The 16726-nt window shown below is 40.9% G+C and overlaps 1 protein-coding gene across 3 annotated transcripts in view; it reads right to left on the bottom strand.

Moving 5' to 3' along the window:
• tanc1b (tetratricopeptide repeat, ankyrin repeat and coiled-coil containing 1b) overlaps window positions 1-16726 on the bottom strand; it is a 105907-nt gene that overhangs the window by 4014 nt on the left and 85167 nt on the right. For 2 of the 3 annotated variants that reach the window (XM_035174010.2, XM_035174011.2), the window contains exons 14-25: window positions 15974-16082; window positions 15610-15732; window positions 11956-12192; window positions 11168-11353; window positions 10039-10117; window positions 4034-4167; window positions 3780-3903; window positions 2886-3061; window positions 2562-2694; window positions 1655-1684; window positions 1435-1526; window positions 591-737 (exon numbers count right to left, since the gene is read on the bottom strand). In XM_035174010.2, the coding sequence (XP_035029901.1) occupies window positions 591-737; window positions 1435-1526; window positions 1655-1684; window positions 2562-2694; window positions 2886-3061; window positions 3780-3903; window positions 4034-4167; window positions 10039-10117; window positions 11168-11353; window positions 11956-12192; window positions 15610-15732; window positions 15974-16082 (1570 nt within the window). The remainder of the gene's footprint in view (window positions 1-590; window positions 738-1434; window positions 1527-1654; window positions 1685-2561; window positions 2695-2885; window positions 3062-3779; window positions 3904-4033; window positions 4168-10038; window positions 10118-11167; window positions 11354-11955; window positions 12193-15609; window positions 15733-15973; window positions 16083-16726) is intronic. The other variant, XM_035174012.2, reaches the window with a different exon arrangement.

Below are 16726 nucleotides of genomic sequence, written 5' to 3'. Positions count from 1 at the left end.
TAATATTCACTTCATCACTGTAACTATACACTGCAGTTGCTTGTCTCTGCCGGGCAGCGCAGCTTCAGTCTACATACATTCTATTTCAAGACTCATGAGGTCACCGGGACCACTGAAATCTTATCAGTTCATCTTTGAGTCCAAGTGAAAACTGGTCAATATCTGAAGAAATTCCCTATAGGTAGACTTGTGATCATGTTCAAGAGGCCAATGACTTGTTTTGTGAGGCCACCATGACCTTCGACAACCCAAATCTAATCAGTTCATCCAAGTGATTGTTTTTACCAAAGTTGAGGCGTTCTTGAGATATCGTGTTGAATACCTAAAACCTTATAGCTTAGGCAACTGAAAGCAAACTCATCACACCTAACTGTGACTGAGCGGACAGGCGGACACAAGCAGGAGCTGAAAATTGTTCCCCAAGAAGATTTGAGATTTGAGTCCACTGCCCGGTACCCATGTGCAGCTTCCTCCTCACCTCCTCCCTGCGACCATCTGAACACTGGTAAGCCTCCCTGCCCACACATGCTCAAATCATCCTGGTTACAGAATTTACAGAAAATAGTGTGAGGGTCTCTTGAGAGGCTTACATTGGTTTTCCGGCGACATCGGGAGAGATTTAGGTAAAGGGAGACCCTCAGGTCTTTGAACGCCTTCAGGTCATCGCCAAAGCCTTCTCTAGGAAACTTCCTCAGGGCGTACTGGTACCTCTGGGCCGCCTCTTTCATCTTCCCTTTCTGAAGGACACATGGAGGGCACCACATGCAGCGAGGAAGAGGAGGAAACCAGAAGGAAGAAGTGAGGGGAGAGAGAGGCAGGGGATTCAGCAGATGCAATAGATGCTCTCTGGCTTGAGCGCTACATTCTCATCAATCACACAGAACACACGCACACACTACACTTGACAGGTTTGTAATGTCTGCCATAAAACTCTATCTGTTTAATGTCAGGCATTGATAATGGCTCCTTTGGTAAACAGTGCGGAACATACACATCCATTCATTTTCTACATTTCACTGAGCTTGAAGATCAGTCGTTATGTTATGATGAACTAAGTTGTAAAATGCTCTATATCTTATGAAAAATGATATCGGATAGGTCAGGGCCATAAAACAATAATAATAATTATCGCAAAATAATTGTGAGCAATAGCAATATAAGAAAGGTTCAATATATATTGATACATTGCTTATGAATATCATAACAGTGATGAGGATGTTTCCTATCTTTAATTCAAGAGCGAGGTCTTTTAGTTTGAGGGCCGGCTGTACTAATGTCAGGAAGACAGGAAAATAAACCTATTTGGCAAAGTCGCCCAGTCCTAATATCTGATATTTCTCTTCTAATAGCTACATTTGTCTTTCTTTTAGTAAAGAATAGCTAAGAAACATTTAATAACTACAGTGCAGTTTGCTCTGTGATAAGTCACACTACCTTGTAAAGCACGTTTCCCTCCTCCATCAGCTTCTGAAGAAGAATGATCAGTATATCAGGCTTGGAGGTCGCCATGGCCCAAGCAGCGTTCCCTGTTGGCAAAGAGAGGGAAAGCAGAGCAGGGAAGAAAGACGGGTTAAGGATGTTGTAATTGTCACCAACAGACGGTCGCTGTATACTCTGGGAATTGGTACAAGGTAAAGTTACCTAAAGATTGTACCTGATCGATCGTAAGGAGACGTTCTGTAGCCTTAGTTTTATTGAAAGCAGTTAAAAAGAAAGAGAGTCGGGAGGGAAAGAGTGAGTGAGGAGAAAAGGTTTGACAACAAGAGTAGTCATTTGATGTGAAATGAAAATGTGTTGGAAAAAAAGTGAGGCGTGACAATGTGCAATTACGTGTCACTCAGCTTAAAATGGCCGTGTAATTTGGGCACTAAATGCATGCAGGCTGTGTTAACTGTGCTGAAGGGAAATTTAAAAGGTCTAACTTTTATTTTTCTGAGACAGCAGGGTGCAGCGCAGATAAGCCACAGACCCAGATACCTCTAAGAATGTCATTTAGATGATAAGTCACATTCTTAAATTAGCTCTGCAGCACGAGGGAGAGGATGGACACACACACACACACGATTGAAAAGCAGGAATGGAGGCAGAGTTTTTTTTTTCCTCCACAACATTCCACAAAATTTGTCTGAGCTTATTCTTAGCACCATGACAGCGGCTGAGACAGAAAAACAACACAAAATACTGAGAGTAATAAATGCTACACTAGAGACTTTTATTGGAGGAGCTGTATGTGAGAACACAAATGTCTGAGTCAGTTGCTCTGGACATTTTCAGGCATTTTTGCTGCCAGCTCCCTGGTCCAGAAAATTCACAGCAAGTGAGTGGGCGTGTTGATGTTGTTTTTAACATGCGACAGACGCAAAACTGGAAGAATGCAAACGTCAGGATGAAAAAGAAGAGCCATACATGCAGGAAACGTAGACAGAGATGTCCACTTTTAGTATTTTTGTCAATGCAAAAATAGACATTACGTCTGAGTCAGTAGCTTCTTCTCCCAACTTCTTTTAAACCAAAACACCAACATTTCCGTAACTGCAAACAGTTTTGAGTTGTCTTCTCACCCAGCTTTGCCCCTTTCTTCAGCAGGGTCACCACCACCGACGTGTTCCGACAACCTATGGCCCGGTCCAGAGGCCTCATCCCGCTGTAGTCAACATGCTCTATCACTGCTCCTCTCTCCACCAAGTACTGGACCTACGTGAGGGCGCAGAGAGTTAAAGACGCACTGTGTCTGTTGACAGTGGAGAGTGTGGTTAATGCGGAACGATGTGTGTTCAGTACAAAACAGGGAATGGTCTCAGTTAAGGCTAAATGAAGTTTGTCTGTTTACATGTGTGAGTGCTCCCATGGTGAGTGTTGGGCAAGCCTCAACTCATGTCACTCACGATCTCTGAATCTCCGTAGAAGGCAGCCAGGTCCAGCGGAGTTCGTCCGTTCTTGTCCGTGTGGTCAATGACTGCACTTTTCTCCACCAAAAACTGCACAACGTTCTTTTGTCCTTTCAAACATGCCCAGCTCAGGGGTGTCAGCCCCTCCTTGTCCATCGAAGTCAAGGATGCACCTACAAGACAAATGAAACAGAAGGTTCAAGTTAAATTTAAGACCTGTTTAAGACAGCAACGAAAGAAATTCAAGAGCTTTGTCAACTACGACAGATATGAAAGAATATCAGAGTCCACGAATTATACACTTTTCCATAATTGAAGATAAGGTGAAGTAACCTGTTAGAACATAAACCTTCAATTTGTAAAGTTTGTTTTCTCACAAACTAAAGTTCCACGTTGGTCTTGTTTGTCGTATTATTACAGAGTGCTCATATTTATAATATTGAGAGAGAACTACAACACATGGAGACAAAGTATGCCACTAACACAATTCACTCTAAAATTCAATTTTAATTTTTTTAAGGTGGACATGAAATCTTTCATTTATGTTGTGCTTTGTCTAAGTAACATCTATACTGATACTTAAATCTCTGCAGAAATCTCACAATTCATAATAATTTTTTAAAAAGCCAGATTTTAAGGGTTTTAACTAATCTTAAAGTGCGACAGCAGTGGAATAATGTCAGCGTTAAAAAACATTGACATACTTGAGACTTGCTTCAACATATTTATCACCTAGCACATAATATTTTAATGTGTTTAACACTTTAAGGCTTAAAATTCAGATAATTTAAAACCCCATGGAAACCTTGCAATAGCCAAGCACTTACCACACTATTAAAAATGAGACTAATGGTCACCTGCAGTGCTGGTGATGATGTTTTTGTCGCTCACCTTTAGAAAGCAGAAACTCGACGGTGCTCAGGTGACCCTCACAGGCTGCCACCATGAGCAGGGTCCTGCCCTGCTTGTCACTGATGTTAATGTCAGCACCATGCTGCAGCAGCAGCTCTGCGATCTGTCAGAGCAGAAAACATATGATGAACAGATATTATTTACAAATGAAAGTTCACACAGGTTGTTTGAAGAAGATTCAGTAGCAGAACAATGTCGAGTGGAATTGTTTCACGCCACTAAGCCTCTCTCACCTGCCAGTGTCCCTGTCTGACGGCGCAGAACAGAGGAGACACCCCCCGCCGGTTGACCTGCTGCACCACCGCCCCCTGCTCCAACAGGAAGCTGCACACCTCCATCTTCCCCCGACCGGCAGCCGCTGTCAAGCCTTAAGAGAGAAGAGAGCGGGACACAGACACAGGAACATGTTACAGTGAAATAAAAGTGGAATTTAAACCATTTCACTTAACAACACTCAGCTGAAGAGGTCACTGAGAAGCAGGAACAGAAGTGAACATGATAACATGTGTGCTGCTCCATTCTCTCCCAGAAAGAGACGAGCAGAGAAATGTTTGGCTCTTATTGAGTTTAAAAACAGACAGTTATGTTATTATGCTTATTAATGTCATTAAATTCATGCCTCAAGCTCCACACGTCTTATATAGAGAGATGAGGAATCAGTCATTTTATGCATCAGCAGGCGAACATTGCACAACAAAGTCAAACATTTTTGTTTATATTTTCAATCTTTTTCACACCGAGATTAACTAGAATTAACTCTGTGTCTTATGCATTTTAAACAAAAAAGGGAAACAATGTTAATTTACACTTGTAGTCTGAGGAGAAAGCAGAGACAGATCCTTGAAATGTTTAGATGCTCACAGTTAATCTGCGGCTGCTGACGTGCGGCGGCAGATGGGTCGGTTTTGAGCGAGAGCGGGTTGCACAAACAGAGCGAGAATCAGAACAGCGCTGCTCGCACATTCACCTCAGAGAGATCGGCGGTGCCGTATCTGACTGACATCATCCGTCTGGATGAACAGTCACCGAGAGCCAAACAACCCCACCCTCCATCTGCTCAAAATATGGATCTCCTAAACAAGCAGCACAGCGAAGCACGATGACTTGGAGCAGCTAAACTTAGTCTCTTGTTTGTGCTCCTGGGAGAAGCATTAGCAGCACCTGGGATGGTTCTGGGGAACAATAGACGTACTATCAACAGCTGTGATGATGCTCATTGAATTCTTAGAAGTTCTTCATTCTCCAAGTTCAGACTACACGACTTTCAAAGTTGTCGAGTCACCTCTGCAGTTCACACAACTTAACTTGCTGCCTTGTGATCGGGAGTCTTGGAGTCTACAGAGCGACTCAGGCTGGATTTCTCTGCCTGAACCCGTCCGAGCCAGAGAGAAAACTACCTGACTGGAGTCGCATGCAGTTTATGTCAGCTGCACTGAGCTTGTGTTTGTTTGTGTTAGTGTAAAACAACAGCCCAACCGACGAGACTGACACGACCCAAAACGGAATATCACTTCAAACCTTTTGTCCAAACCCGGCTCAACACGTCAGCTGCCATCGGGGTCCAGAAAATTCCCAATAGGCTTGTGTCGGTTTTTCCAAACTCTATTGCAGTCATTGTGATTTTATACAACATATAAATACATGATCTTTCATCAGGAGAATCCATTGACTAGTGTCTCTGCTCTACTCTGATTAGTTTGTCTCCAATTCTAGATATTTAGCGACTAGAAATCTAGTTGGAGCCTTTTTTCTCATGTTTTTGAAGAGTCTGACACAGCAATTGGTGATTGCCTATGAAAAGGAGCTGCGGTTTTTGACTGAGTTCCACAATTTGTCAGCAAGTGGAAAATCAGGCTTAAAGTCATGGAGTGTGAAATAGGCATTTAAGCCAGTCACACATCCTCCTGCTATATCACATTTATTCCATACATGAGTGTTATCTCACCAACATATTTCTTTATATCACAGCTTCAACACACCTGCAGAGAACAAGCTGTGACTTCTTCTGCTTCAGGATTATCAATAAAATCCTGTCTCATTTATCTCATCTTCTACATTAAACTATTCATCGGCCTCGACTCAGCTCTCCTCTGCCTGCTCCTCTAGCTTCACCCTCATATCTGCATTGACAGTGTCTTGAGGAGGAGCCTCTAAATAATAACTATCAGAAAAAATGCTATTTCACCACCAGGCTGGACGAAACTTCATCACACCGACAATAACAATGAAATTTCAGTTTGAGATTTTAATTTAAAAAAATGCTTAAGGGTCTAACATTATTCCCAGGGTTAAATTCATGAATGACTCAATTACATATGGTTCAATAATTGCCAAACATGTCAATTACAAAAGGTTGCAGGCAATTTATAAAAGGCAACACAGAGACATTGATTGTGATTTGTAAAATGGAAAACCTGTTTTGCCTGGAGATGTAGCAGAGTGTATATTTTTTTACAGAGCACACGTTGCTCTGCCGTCACCTCTGTTAAACAAACTCGAGATTCAGTGTTCAACAATGAGAGCGAGAAATTAATGAAGCAGAAATTAACTTAGCAATTAACAGCTCATGAGCGGAAAGTTTGTGACAATTAGAATCATTTCATCACGTAAATTCCACTTCCTTTTTTACAAGCATGATAACAGTCTGGAATTCAGAATCTCTTCTTCATAACACTGATAAATAAACCCAGGAGAGAAGCCACTTCTCATTCAAATACAGATGACCTGTGAACACAAAAATCTGATGAATCCATCTTTCAGTCTAAATCCCTCAAACTGTTCCTGAGAATTGGACGGACAGAGGCACAAACGTCTGTATTCCGGAAATATGAACCAACAGAAAACATAATGCCTACAGCCATGACTATTGCCAACACAAAAGCATAAAAATAACATAAATGGCAGTGGGCAGCCATTCTAATAAACACACAAACTCTACTACACAGATAAGTAAAGAGAGAACTCTACCCTCAAAGTCAAACTGATGATAGATCCTGACTCAAACATAAATATATATGTATGCTTCCAATTAAATTGATTATTTCCATTCAAAGAAGTGCCACTAGTGATAAACATTTGCTGTAAGATGTTATATATTGATTTTTGTGTTAACAGACTGGTCAACATTCATCTGTACATACCACAGGGTGGAAACCAAAAATGTAATAAAATGATATTTGATTTATGTAAAAATTCACGTTTTCAACAGAAAACAATTCTCTTTGCCTTAAACTAATCCTGCTGCTGCTGCTGCGTGTTCACAATAATGAGAATGATTGTCTGCAGTTAAATAAGCGTTCTTTACATAACAAGAGGAGCTTTACATCCTTCGATGGATTTTAAAAGATGAAGCCTGCACAGATGTGCAGTGCAATGAGCCTGCCTCTATTTAAGCAGAAGAGACCCTGGGTCAATTTGCATAAAGATGTAATATTCCACTGAATTTTAAATGTGAGATAGAGACAGATTATTGGCGGAAGTTTTAATCAGAGAGAACGATGAAAGGCCAGTTTTTCAGTGGATATTTCAGGAACTTTGTGTTCTGGTATTCTCTGCATCAGAGCATCGGCTACTAACAGTCTGGATTATTAAATTAAACCTACACGCTGAGAGGCAGAAAACTGAGGTGAAACGGAGTTTTCATGAATCGTTAAGTGAAAATCATTTATGCTGTTTGCTGGTAGTGAGCTCCTGCCCTGCTGCATTTCTATCTGTGATGCACAACTAGATATTCAGTTAGTTTCTTTTTAAAACACAACCCTGGGGGCAGAATCTACATTGTGGTGATAATTGTATTTACAAACCTATTTCTACATGAATAAAGATGAGCCAGGATCTCACTTTAAATGATTAATAGGTGGGGGCGAAAATATGCAGCCATGTCAAAGGTTTGGGAGAAAGCCTGAGCGAGTTGTGGGTGAATAACAAGACAGATATTAAAAGAGAAAAACATTTCTGATACCTTCACATCAGAAAATATCACGAAAAAAATTATTCCTAAGATGTCGTTATCAAACCACTATGACGAAGACACGTACCTGAGGCCTAATATATATGTTTAACCATAAACCTCATTATAAATAACTATACTTAAAAAATAAAACACACATATAACCAAATATATAGAATTTGGTAGTAATTTTGTTTGAGGTCGCTGCCAAAGCATAGCACTTTGTACTGTTACCTTTCCATGACGTCAGAAGTTATGAGTGAACAGAGCTGAGATGTAAACTGGACTCAAGCTATAGGTGGCTCCATTGCAAGAGTATCATTACTAATATTTATACCAGTGGTCAACGGGTCCTGGTTTTGCAGCAAAGCTACATATCAGGTTCAGTAATGTGAACCGAAGCTTTAAAAAACGGGAATATGTTTTCCAAATGGAGCAGGCAGGTGTTTCTATTGTACCAGAACACAGATTCTAGTCACATCAGTGGGAACAGAGCAACAGTTGTATAGAGGAATATTTCAGAGTGACGACTCTTTGTGTCAGGGACAGTAATAAGGTCTAAAAGCCTTCCGTCATTTAGCAGGGCACGAGCGCCCGTTAACGACGCTGTGGACAGCCTCTCCACTAATAGGCTGACCTACATTCCTGGAGCAGCACCAAACTTTGACTGATAAACGCTGCTGGCTTTTAACTAAGAAAGACACAAAGAGACTATTATTATAATTCTTCTTTTTTTTTATCTATTCTGGTATGACGGTGCACAAACAAGCATCAAAGTATCAAGGTTGCTGTCAAATTAGAAGAGGTGCGATTTGAACATTTATAGCTCAGATCACTGAACTCGCAGCATAAAACTCACACTTAAGATGAGATGAACCATTTCAAACATTTTCAAACCATTTCTCCATAGAAATCATGAAAAAACTGTAGCTCGAACATTACATGTCTCTCACACTAACATAATGAATCAGAAATATATTTAGTACTTGAGTGCATTCATCAGAACATCACCTCTGCAATGACTTCAACAAATCAATCAAGATGCCTGGATCCTTCCACAGGAATCCACGATTTCTGTCAAATTAAATTCTGCTCTGTGCTACTTTATTCAGCTTTCATGTTACCAGTGTTACACCTGGCCGCCATCGTCACCTCCTCCTGCTGCTGCTTTTAGACTTTATATTGTTCCCTGCTGCTCCACATGGCTTTTTGCACCATTACCTAAATCAATCTCAGAAGGCTCTTTAACAACAGCCTCGCTGCCAATGACTTTTAATCCTGATTGTCAGAGTATTAAGGCCATGCTGAAGAAGTAGAAATAACTGTAATATTACGAGAAGAAATTAATCATTTAATGAGAATAAAGTATTAATATTACGACAATAAAGAAAACAAATAGGAAATAAGTAGCAAGGAGAAGCTGTGCTCACTGGAGTTTCACTCCTGCTGGATCCAAAATCTTGATTATTAATCTCATTCTCTCTTGAGAAAAATGAAACCTCTTTGATATCACACAGAACCAACGATGGCCTCGCTGTCGACCACTGCCAAACATTTCCTCCTCCACAAAAGAGGAAAGTATTCAGTGATTTGTGAAATCTTTATAAAAAAACCTTCTAATATTCCCCTCTAAAATGACACATAGCCTCAATTACTTTTTTCTTGCAATATTACAACATTCTCCTCGTAATATTAAGACTTTCTTCACGAAAACTTGGATTATTTTTTCTTTCAAATTACCCTTTACTTCATCGAAGTCTCTCACTTCCTGTCATCTTTTTTATTAAATCTGGCACAGCCTTTGTAGAAGTCTCAGATAAATGGTTTAACTAAAATCACCACCTACATGCATAAAGTTAAAGTGAAAGTCTATTGTTCCAAATGTAATTCTACTGCACTACCCCCTGCAAAACCTAAATATGACTAGCAATGCATACAGCAGATGGTGGAGAGACTTCAAAAATGCCCAAACTCTTGGCAGCATCCTAACACAGAGCACCAGAGGGATAGTGTATCTGAAATACCAGCAGCATGTTGGAAAATGATTGTTCAGAGGAAATGCTGTGTTGACCAAACTTTGAGTAGAAACCCACATGACCACAATAAGTAATGCTTTTAGCAGAAAAGTACAGCAGAGGAGAACTTGGAACGGTTGGCATGTCTGAGAGCGTTACTGTGGAGGAGAGAGATCCGAGTCTGTGAGACCACAGCAGTGTGGTCCAGAATGCTAAACCAGCAGGTGAGAAGACAGCAGAGCCATGTAATGCAAAAAGATGGATGAAAACATACCTGTCTCTCCCCACAGAGTGTCGTGGCTATCAATTTGCACAGCGTGCTCATTACTCAAAGCCAGTAAGCTGCTCACAACCTGCCAAAAGAGAAACCTAGATTAATGGCATACTGTTTTAGAACAAGATATCAAATAAGGCTTCAAGAGGTTATGGAACGTGCAAAAACAAAAAAGATCAGATACTGCTGCCTGAGCAAATTATTACTAATTAATCACAGCAGACGAGACGAGAGCACCGCCGCTGCCTGAACCTCTCTGTGAGGTTAGGTGAGTTGAGCACAATCTGATTAATACTTGAACTTTAATGGGGTCTCCTTCTATATGTGGGTTGACAGCTTGGCTTGGCCCACTTCTGTTATTCTAAGCCGGGCCTCGGGATCCCATTCCAGCTAATGAGGGAGCCAAAATAAACCTTGAGCCTAAATTGCACCTGGGCAGCAAAAGGCAGTGCGCTGTGGTTGATCCTTGAATGCTGCTTTCAAACATACAAGGCCAAATAACACTTCTAACTTGAAGTCGTCCTTACTGAGGGAAAGATGTGCTCAGATTTAATTGAAATTTCTATCTGCTCTTGTTGCTGTGAAAATACACAGGAAAGGCTAAGGGTCGTGCTACTGTGCTTTCAATTCAGTAAGTCTTTCATTTTTGCACTATATAGTGTTTATATATGTGGGAGTCAGTAGAAAGCTCCTCTATCGACCATATGTTTTTTCATCTGCATTTGTTTGTTTGTTAGTTTGTTTCCATTTTGTGAAGGGCTGGGAAATGACCCATCCGCCCATTAATTTTGGAACCGATCTAAATAATTGGGCAGATCAAATCATTTTTTACTCACTTTCTTGCAGCTTTTTCCACAGAATTAATTAAATCTATGGCACTAGCAGGGGGGCAAACGCACAGATTCTGAGTGACAGATACACAGACTGAGGAAGAGAAGTTCTCGCTTGACATCGAGAGAATTGCTTTCAAGTTCTCTTTCAAATTCATTTATTTTTGTTAAAAGCTATGGTTTCATTATGAGGACATAAAAACCTCACCTGCGTTTCTTTATCATATCTTCAGCTTCATGAAGTGTTTTTATACATGAGGGGACTGGAAAGTGTAAAGTAAAATGTGTGTCAGTCATACCTGTGTGTGTCCCATGCTGGAGGCTGCTATCAAAGCCTGCTGCAGAGCTTTGTTCTTCAGAGCGCTGTCCTGCTGCTGCCCCTCGGCGCTCCACTCCAGCTCCAGCAGGTACTGGATAATCTCTGGGTGTCCTCGAAGAGCAGCATGGACCAGCGCACACTGGCCGCTCTTATCCACGTGATCAACCTGGCAGACACACAGGATTCTTGGTTATTCTGGCACGGGGACCCAGAAAATACATCCAACACCTCGGGTGAAGGTGCAGCATGTTTAAATCACCGCAAATATCCACGTGGCTGAGTAAAGTCTGTGCAGGTGACTATTTAATTTCTGTGAGGACAAAGAAGATTATTCCTAACTCATCTTTATTTATAGAAGCAAGGGGCATTATCCATCCATCCATTATATTATATTACCACTTATTATTTGAGACTCGTGAGGAAAGCCTGGAGCCAATCCCAGCAGGCATTGGGTGAGAGCTGGGGTACACCCTGGACGGGTCGCTAGGGTATCAGAGGCCAGAACAACAACCATTCACACTCACATTCACACTCACAACGGTCAATTTAGAGTCTCCGATCAATGCTAACCCCGATCTGCATGTTTTTGGACGGTGGGACAAAGCTGAAGTACCGAGAGAAAACCCACGCAGACACTGTTGAACATGCAAACTCCACATAGAAAGGCTACAAACCGGGAACCTTCTTGATGTGAGGCGCCAGTTCTAAGCACTGCATCACCATGGCACCTTAGGAGTAGGTGGTTAATCAAAAATCCGGCTCCCTCACCTTTGCCCCCCTCTTGCTGAGCAGCATGACGATTCCCAGGTGTCCTGCAGCAGCTGAGAAGCAGAGGGGGCTCATGGCATTTTCAGACACCACATCCACGCTGGCGCCAAACTCCAGCAGCAGAGAGGCAATCTCCTGGTGACCGAGGTGGGACTGGACGCAAAGCACCGGCGCGTTGTTCAGGACCTCGGTGCGGTAGTTCACGTTGGCCCCGCCCAGCATCAGCAGACGGCTCACCTGAGTGTACAGAAGTGAAAACACACTCAGCTGGAGTTGGAACAATGTTATCAAAGCATTACTCGACCATCTGTGCTCCTGTTGTCGCTCCAAACTATTTCCAATTGGACGCCCGCTTATAACAAAACACCAGAAAATATGTATTTTAATGTTGACTGAAATAAAGATTAATGTAGTTGGTAAAGTGAAGAAAAAGGAGACTGCCCTGCTGCAGTTTCAAGGTCAAAATCCGTCTGTGTTTAACCATGTGAATCGTTATGCACTCAGTATTCATCTTACAATTTCCCTGAAGGCAGATAAAACAATTCTTCCACACTATTTGACAACATTACACAAATGCATTACTGTGCAGGTATCTATAAAAAGGGATCTTAACTTCAATTTAACAGCATGAGTTTGCCATTAAAGAAATTCCACCACTTCTTCATGGGTGAAACTACTTTCTACGGCAGTGAATTTTTAGTAGTTTCTGACTTTTAGGGATTTAGAGTGGATATGGATAATGACTAATTTAAACAGCAGAACCATGCTCTCCGATTCTAAGATAAATTTGTAATTTATTTCTCTGCAAAAGCTCAAACAGCTTTGGCCTAATCTCGAGATTTTCTCCAAGCAAAGGTCAGACACCAAATGAAGTGGTCACATTCTACTGATGGGAAATTATTAAGTGTGTTACTCTGGTCCATGATGAGGAAATCAATAATAAATGCTTAGTCAAACACAAGCTTCGAGCCAAATGAGTATCCGACAACAGGAAATTAAATTGTGTTATTTGCTGGATCCTGTTTGGAATAAATTAACGACCATTCTTTGTTTGTTTTTTTTTCTCAGAGGACAGAACGAGGTCATTCTGCGAGTGTCTCTTCCAGCGATATTAAACACAATAACTCACGAGCAGACGATGAAGATGACAGAAAGTGATGGAACACCACGGAAGCGCTAATGAAAAAGAACGATGCTACATAATTTTGCTCATAGGGACGATACTTTATTTGGAAGTAAAAGCCTTTCCAGGAGAAAGAGGAACGTTTTTCACTGCTTCAAAATAAATCTGGGAGGTAGAAGCTGCAGAGGACGAACATTTGTCTAATTAGTGTTATGGTGAACAGTTGGTTAATAATCGCAGTGCGTCAACTGTGTGGACCTCCAGAAGAAACTAATCATTAAACAAAAAGTATCCAAGAACAAATATATCTTATTAACTAAACAAATAGAGCAGCCAGTTAAATCGTTTATATTTAAGAAAAAATAATTATCTGATATATTAAAATATATAAATTTTTTTGTTCCCCATTCATCTTGTACTGACCTTTTAGGTCCTTGCATTTCCCATTTTCTCCCCCTGGGACACATTAAATCTGTTATCTACTTTCCAATTTCCTCAAAACATTTTTAAATTTCCTTGTTGCTTAAATGAAATGGAGAATGCCCGGCCAGCGCGTGACACATAACTGGCTTATCACTACGTGTAACATGGAACGGACTATATTAGCCCAGAAATTCAGCCACTAAATGGAAGTGATATTAGATCAAACTAGATCTAACAGCTTCTTTCATGTAACTTCTTCTTCTTCTTATTGTGTCCAAATAAGCGATTGGCATCCAGTGTGTTAGCAGAGGAGTCCTGCCAACATTTAGGTCTTTTATCACTCACATTAGACAAACACACCCTAGTTCAGGGGTATTCAATTAAAATTCAGAGAGGTCCAGATAGAGAAATTTGTCTTGAGCAAAAGTCTGGAACACGATGTCAGTTGTCAAACTAACACTTAATGCACTATATATTTAAATATTAGACTATACATGTCTGAGTAAAAAGTAATCTAATAAAAAATACATAATAGACAGCTTTAGAATAATTACAATAATAATATTATTATATACAATATATATATATATAACCAATTTTCTAAAAAATTGAACACATCTTAACATCACTTAGCTTTAACACCTGCTTTTCTTTCTTTAGCTCTTGTATCGCACCATCACTTTTCTTGTTCAGTGAGAGAACTGAGCTCTGGCTTGTTTAAAGTTAGGCTGAGATGATGTCCTGTTGTTTCACATCGCAGCTTCTAACAATCAGCACGGTTTCGGAACATACGAGATGTACTGGTTTGAAACTGCCCTGCTGGTTTTTTATGTCTACCTTTCTGTATTTAGAGCACATCATGTGAAGTTACTTTTCTTACTTTTCTCTGACTAACTTCTCTTGTCTCTCCCTGATCTGTGTATTTCTCTCAACGACATGACTCAGAATGCTCATTCTCATTCAGGTACGATTGGCTGAGAGGCTTCACATGAAATGATTATACAAGTGGTCTGCGAGTTTCCCGGAACGCTCAACCAGTGCCATAACGGCTAGAAAAGTGGCACCAGTTAAAATTTAAATGCTCTGTCAACATTTTCAGTTATAGGTCTTGGTGTAAATAGAACGGCGTCTGGATCCAGACCGCAGTCCACTGACTCCTCTGCCCTAGATCTATCGTTACACTATACATTAAAGACATTCACTTATTAAGACACATAAGCAAGAAGAAAAAGGGAAATAGTGAAAGAAATATAGGATGTATTGTAATTAAAAAAATGTAATTAATGGTAAGTGGAAAAGGTGGAATTTAGGATGCAAAGGCGGAAAAATATGAATTCATATGAAATGTTATTGGCAATGTGAGGGAACAGCAAATCCTCGATGTGCTAAATGAAAAATGGATTAAAGAGCTACAACTAATATGAGAAAAGTTTGGAGCTGAAGGAGAAAAGTTCAAGCTCTATTATTTTCACAGTCCATTTGGATAATGGGACTGGGTATAATTACATGCGTATTCATTTGCACTTTTACCTGACTGACAATGACAGTCGCTTTTGTCCATACAGACGAGAGAAGCCCACGGATCGAGCAGAGGCCAATAAATCAAGATGCATCAGTCAGAGCAAATGAAGATCTTTATGCTGCTTTTCATGGTGGTTTCAATTGTTAGTCTGTGCTGAGCTCTCACCGGTATGAGTGAGGAGCAGAGCGTGACATTTCCTATGATTCACAACTTGATTGTCATCTGTGCAATTACAAAAGCAATCAGGGAGGACATTTAATGGTGTCACTAATAACACTTTGCATACTAATCATTGTGAAGTCTGATTCAAGAGTTTTAGAGAAAATGATTTTGACTGGAGAGAGAGGCTGCAACTATTGATCATTTTATTAATCAAGTAATCTATAAATCTTTCTTGATTCATTAGCAAGAAGTTTCCGTCATAACCCCCAGAGGATTCTATTTATATTGACCGCAAACATTTTAACGTGACATTTCAAAACTATCATTAATTGATTTTCATTATCCAATCAGCATTGATCTAATCTAATTAGGGGCTGATAGTTTTAGGTCCATGTGACACACACGAGCTGGAGAACATCTGTACCTTGACGTTGGGGGTGTAGAGGTTCCTCAGGGAGGCCAGAGCTGCAGAAAGGCCATCGGCGCTGCAGCTGATCCACAAAGCCTGCAGCACACTGGATGACACACCTGTTTTCTTACTCAGGCCCTGCACACACACACACACACACACACACACACACACACACACAAGCAGACAGACACACGCATATATGAATGCATACATAACATCAGTGAACATGAGCTGCACAAGCTGTCAGTGTTTGACTTCACATCCCATGGCTTATCCACAACACATGAACAGAGAGTGAACGCCATGAAATTCCATGAGGGGATGGATTTCAACCACAGAGGAATGCAGACTGTATGTATAGTTTCAGTAGCAGTACCTTGAAGATGTGTGCTTTGAGGATGTGATGTCCCAGCTCCATGGTCTGCTGGCGATTCAGTTTCCCCTCTTGGCGGGACAACATGAAAGCCATGAGAGCATGGCCGGTCCTGGATTAGAAAACAGAGAAGAGAGTCAGCTGTACAGCAGAATATGTAGCCCACATATGGATATAGTATGGAACGTATGTTAATTCACTTGTTGCATACTTAAACATTTATAAAAATTCCCATATGATTTTCAGCTTCATGTTTAACTGTGGATCAGAAACCGTCTGGTGCCTTTGGCGTTCATCTGCCTCGCCTAACATTAAATTACTTTATTTATCCTGGTCACGAGGAGCAACTTGGCACTGTCGTGAAGACGGTTGAGGGAACGAGTGTCCAACCCCTTGGTTCTCCTCTCAGTCTTCACTCAGAGACACTATTGCGCTAATTAATGCAGGACTTCATTAAAAGGACATGCATGATTGCAGATCACTTTGATCTAGTTAAGAATTTCTCTCTGTTCGTGCTCAGGCGAACACAAGAGGCAGTACAGCGAGCTTTTTGTGTGCATGTGCGTTTCCCTGTGCCAGACTCTCGAGCCTTTGTTTTGTGATGACAGAGTTGGACGGCTGTGAATGACCAAAATACGAAGCTTGCCTCTGGTCCATGTACGAACACCAGCGTGTGAGCAGAGGTGATACTGGTGAGCAGCAGTGAGGAAAACGGCGAGCAAAAGTGACATCGTCCAATTTATTAAGTGTGAATGA

Source organism: Hippoglossus stenolepis, chromosome 13 (genome assembly GCF_022539355.2).
Source record: "Hippoglossus stenolepis isolate QCI-W04-F060 chromosome 13, HSTE1.2, whole genome shotgun sequence".
Taxonomy (NCBI): Eukaryota; Metazoa; Chordata; class Actinopteri; order Pleuronectiformes; family Pleuronectidae; genus Hippoglossus; species Hippoglossus stenolepis.
Note: the sequence above shows the minus strand (reverse complement) of the source record. Positions and strands in the feature narration are given on the sequence as shown.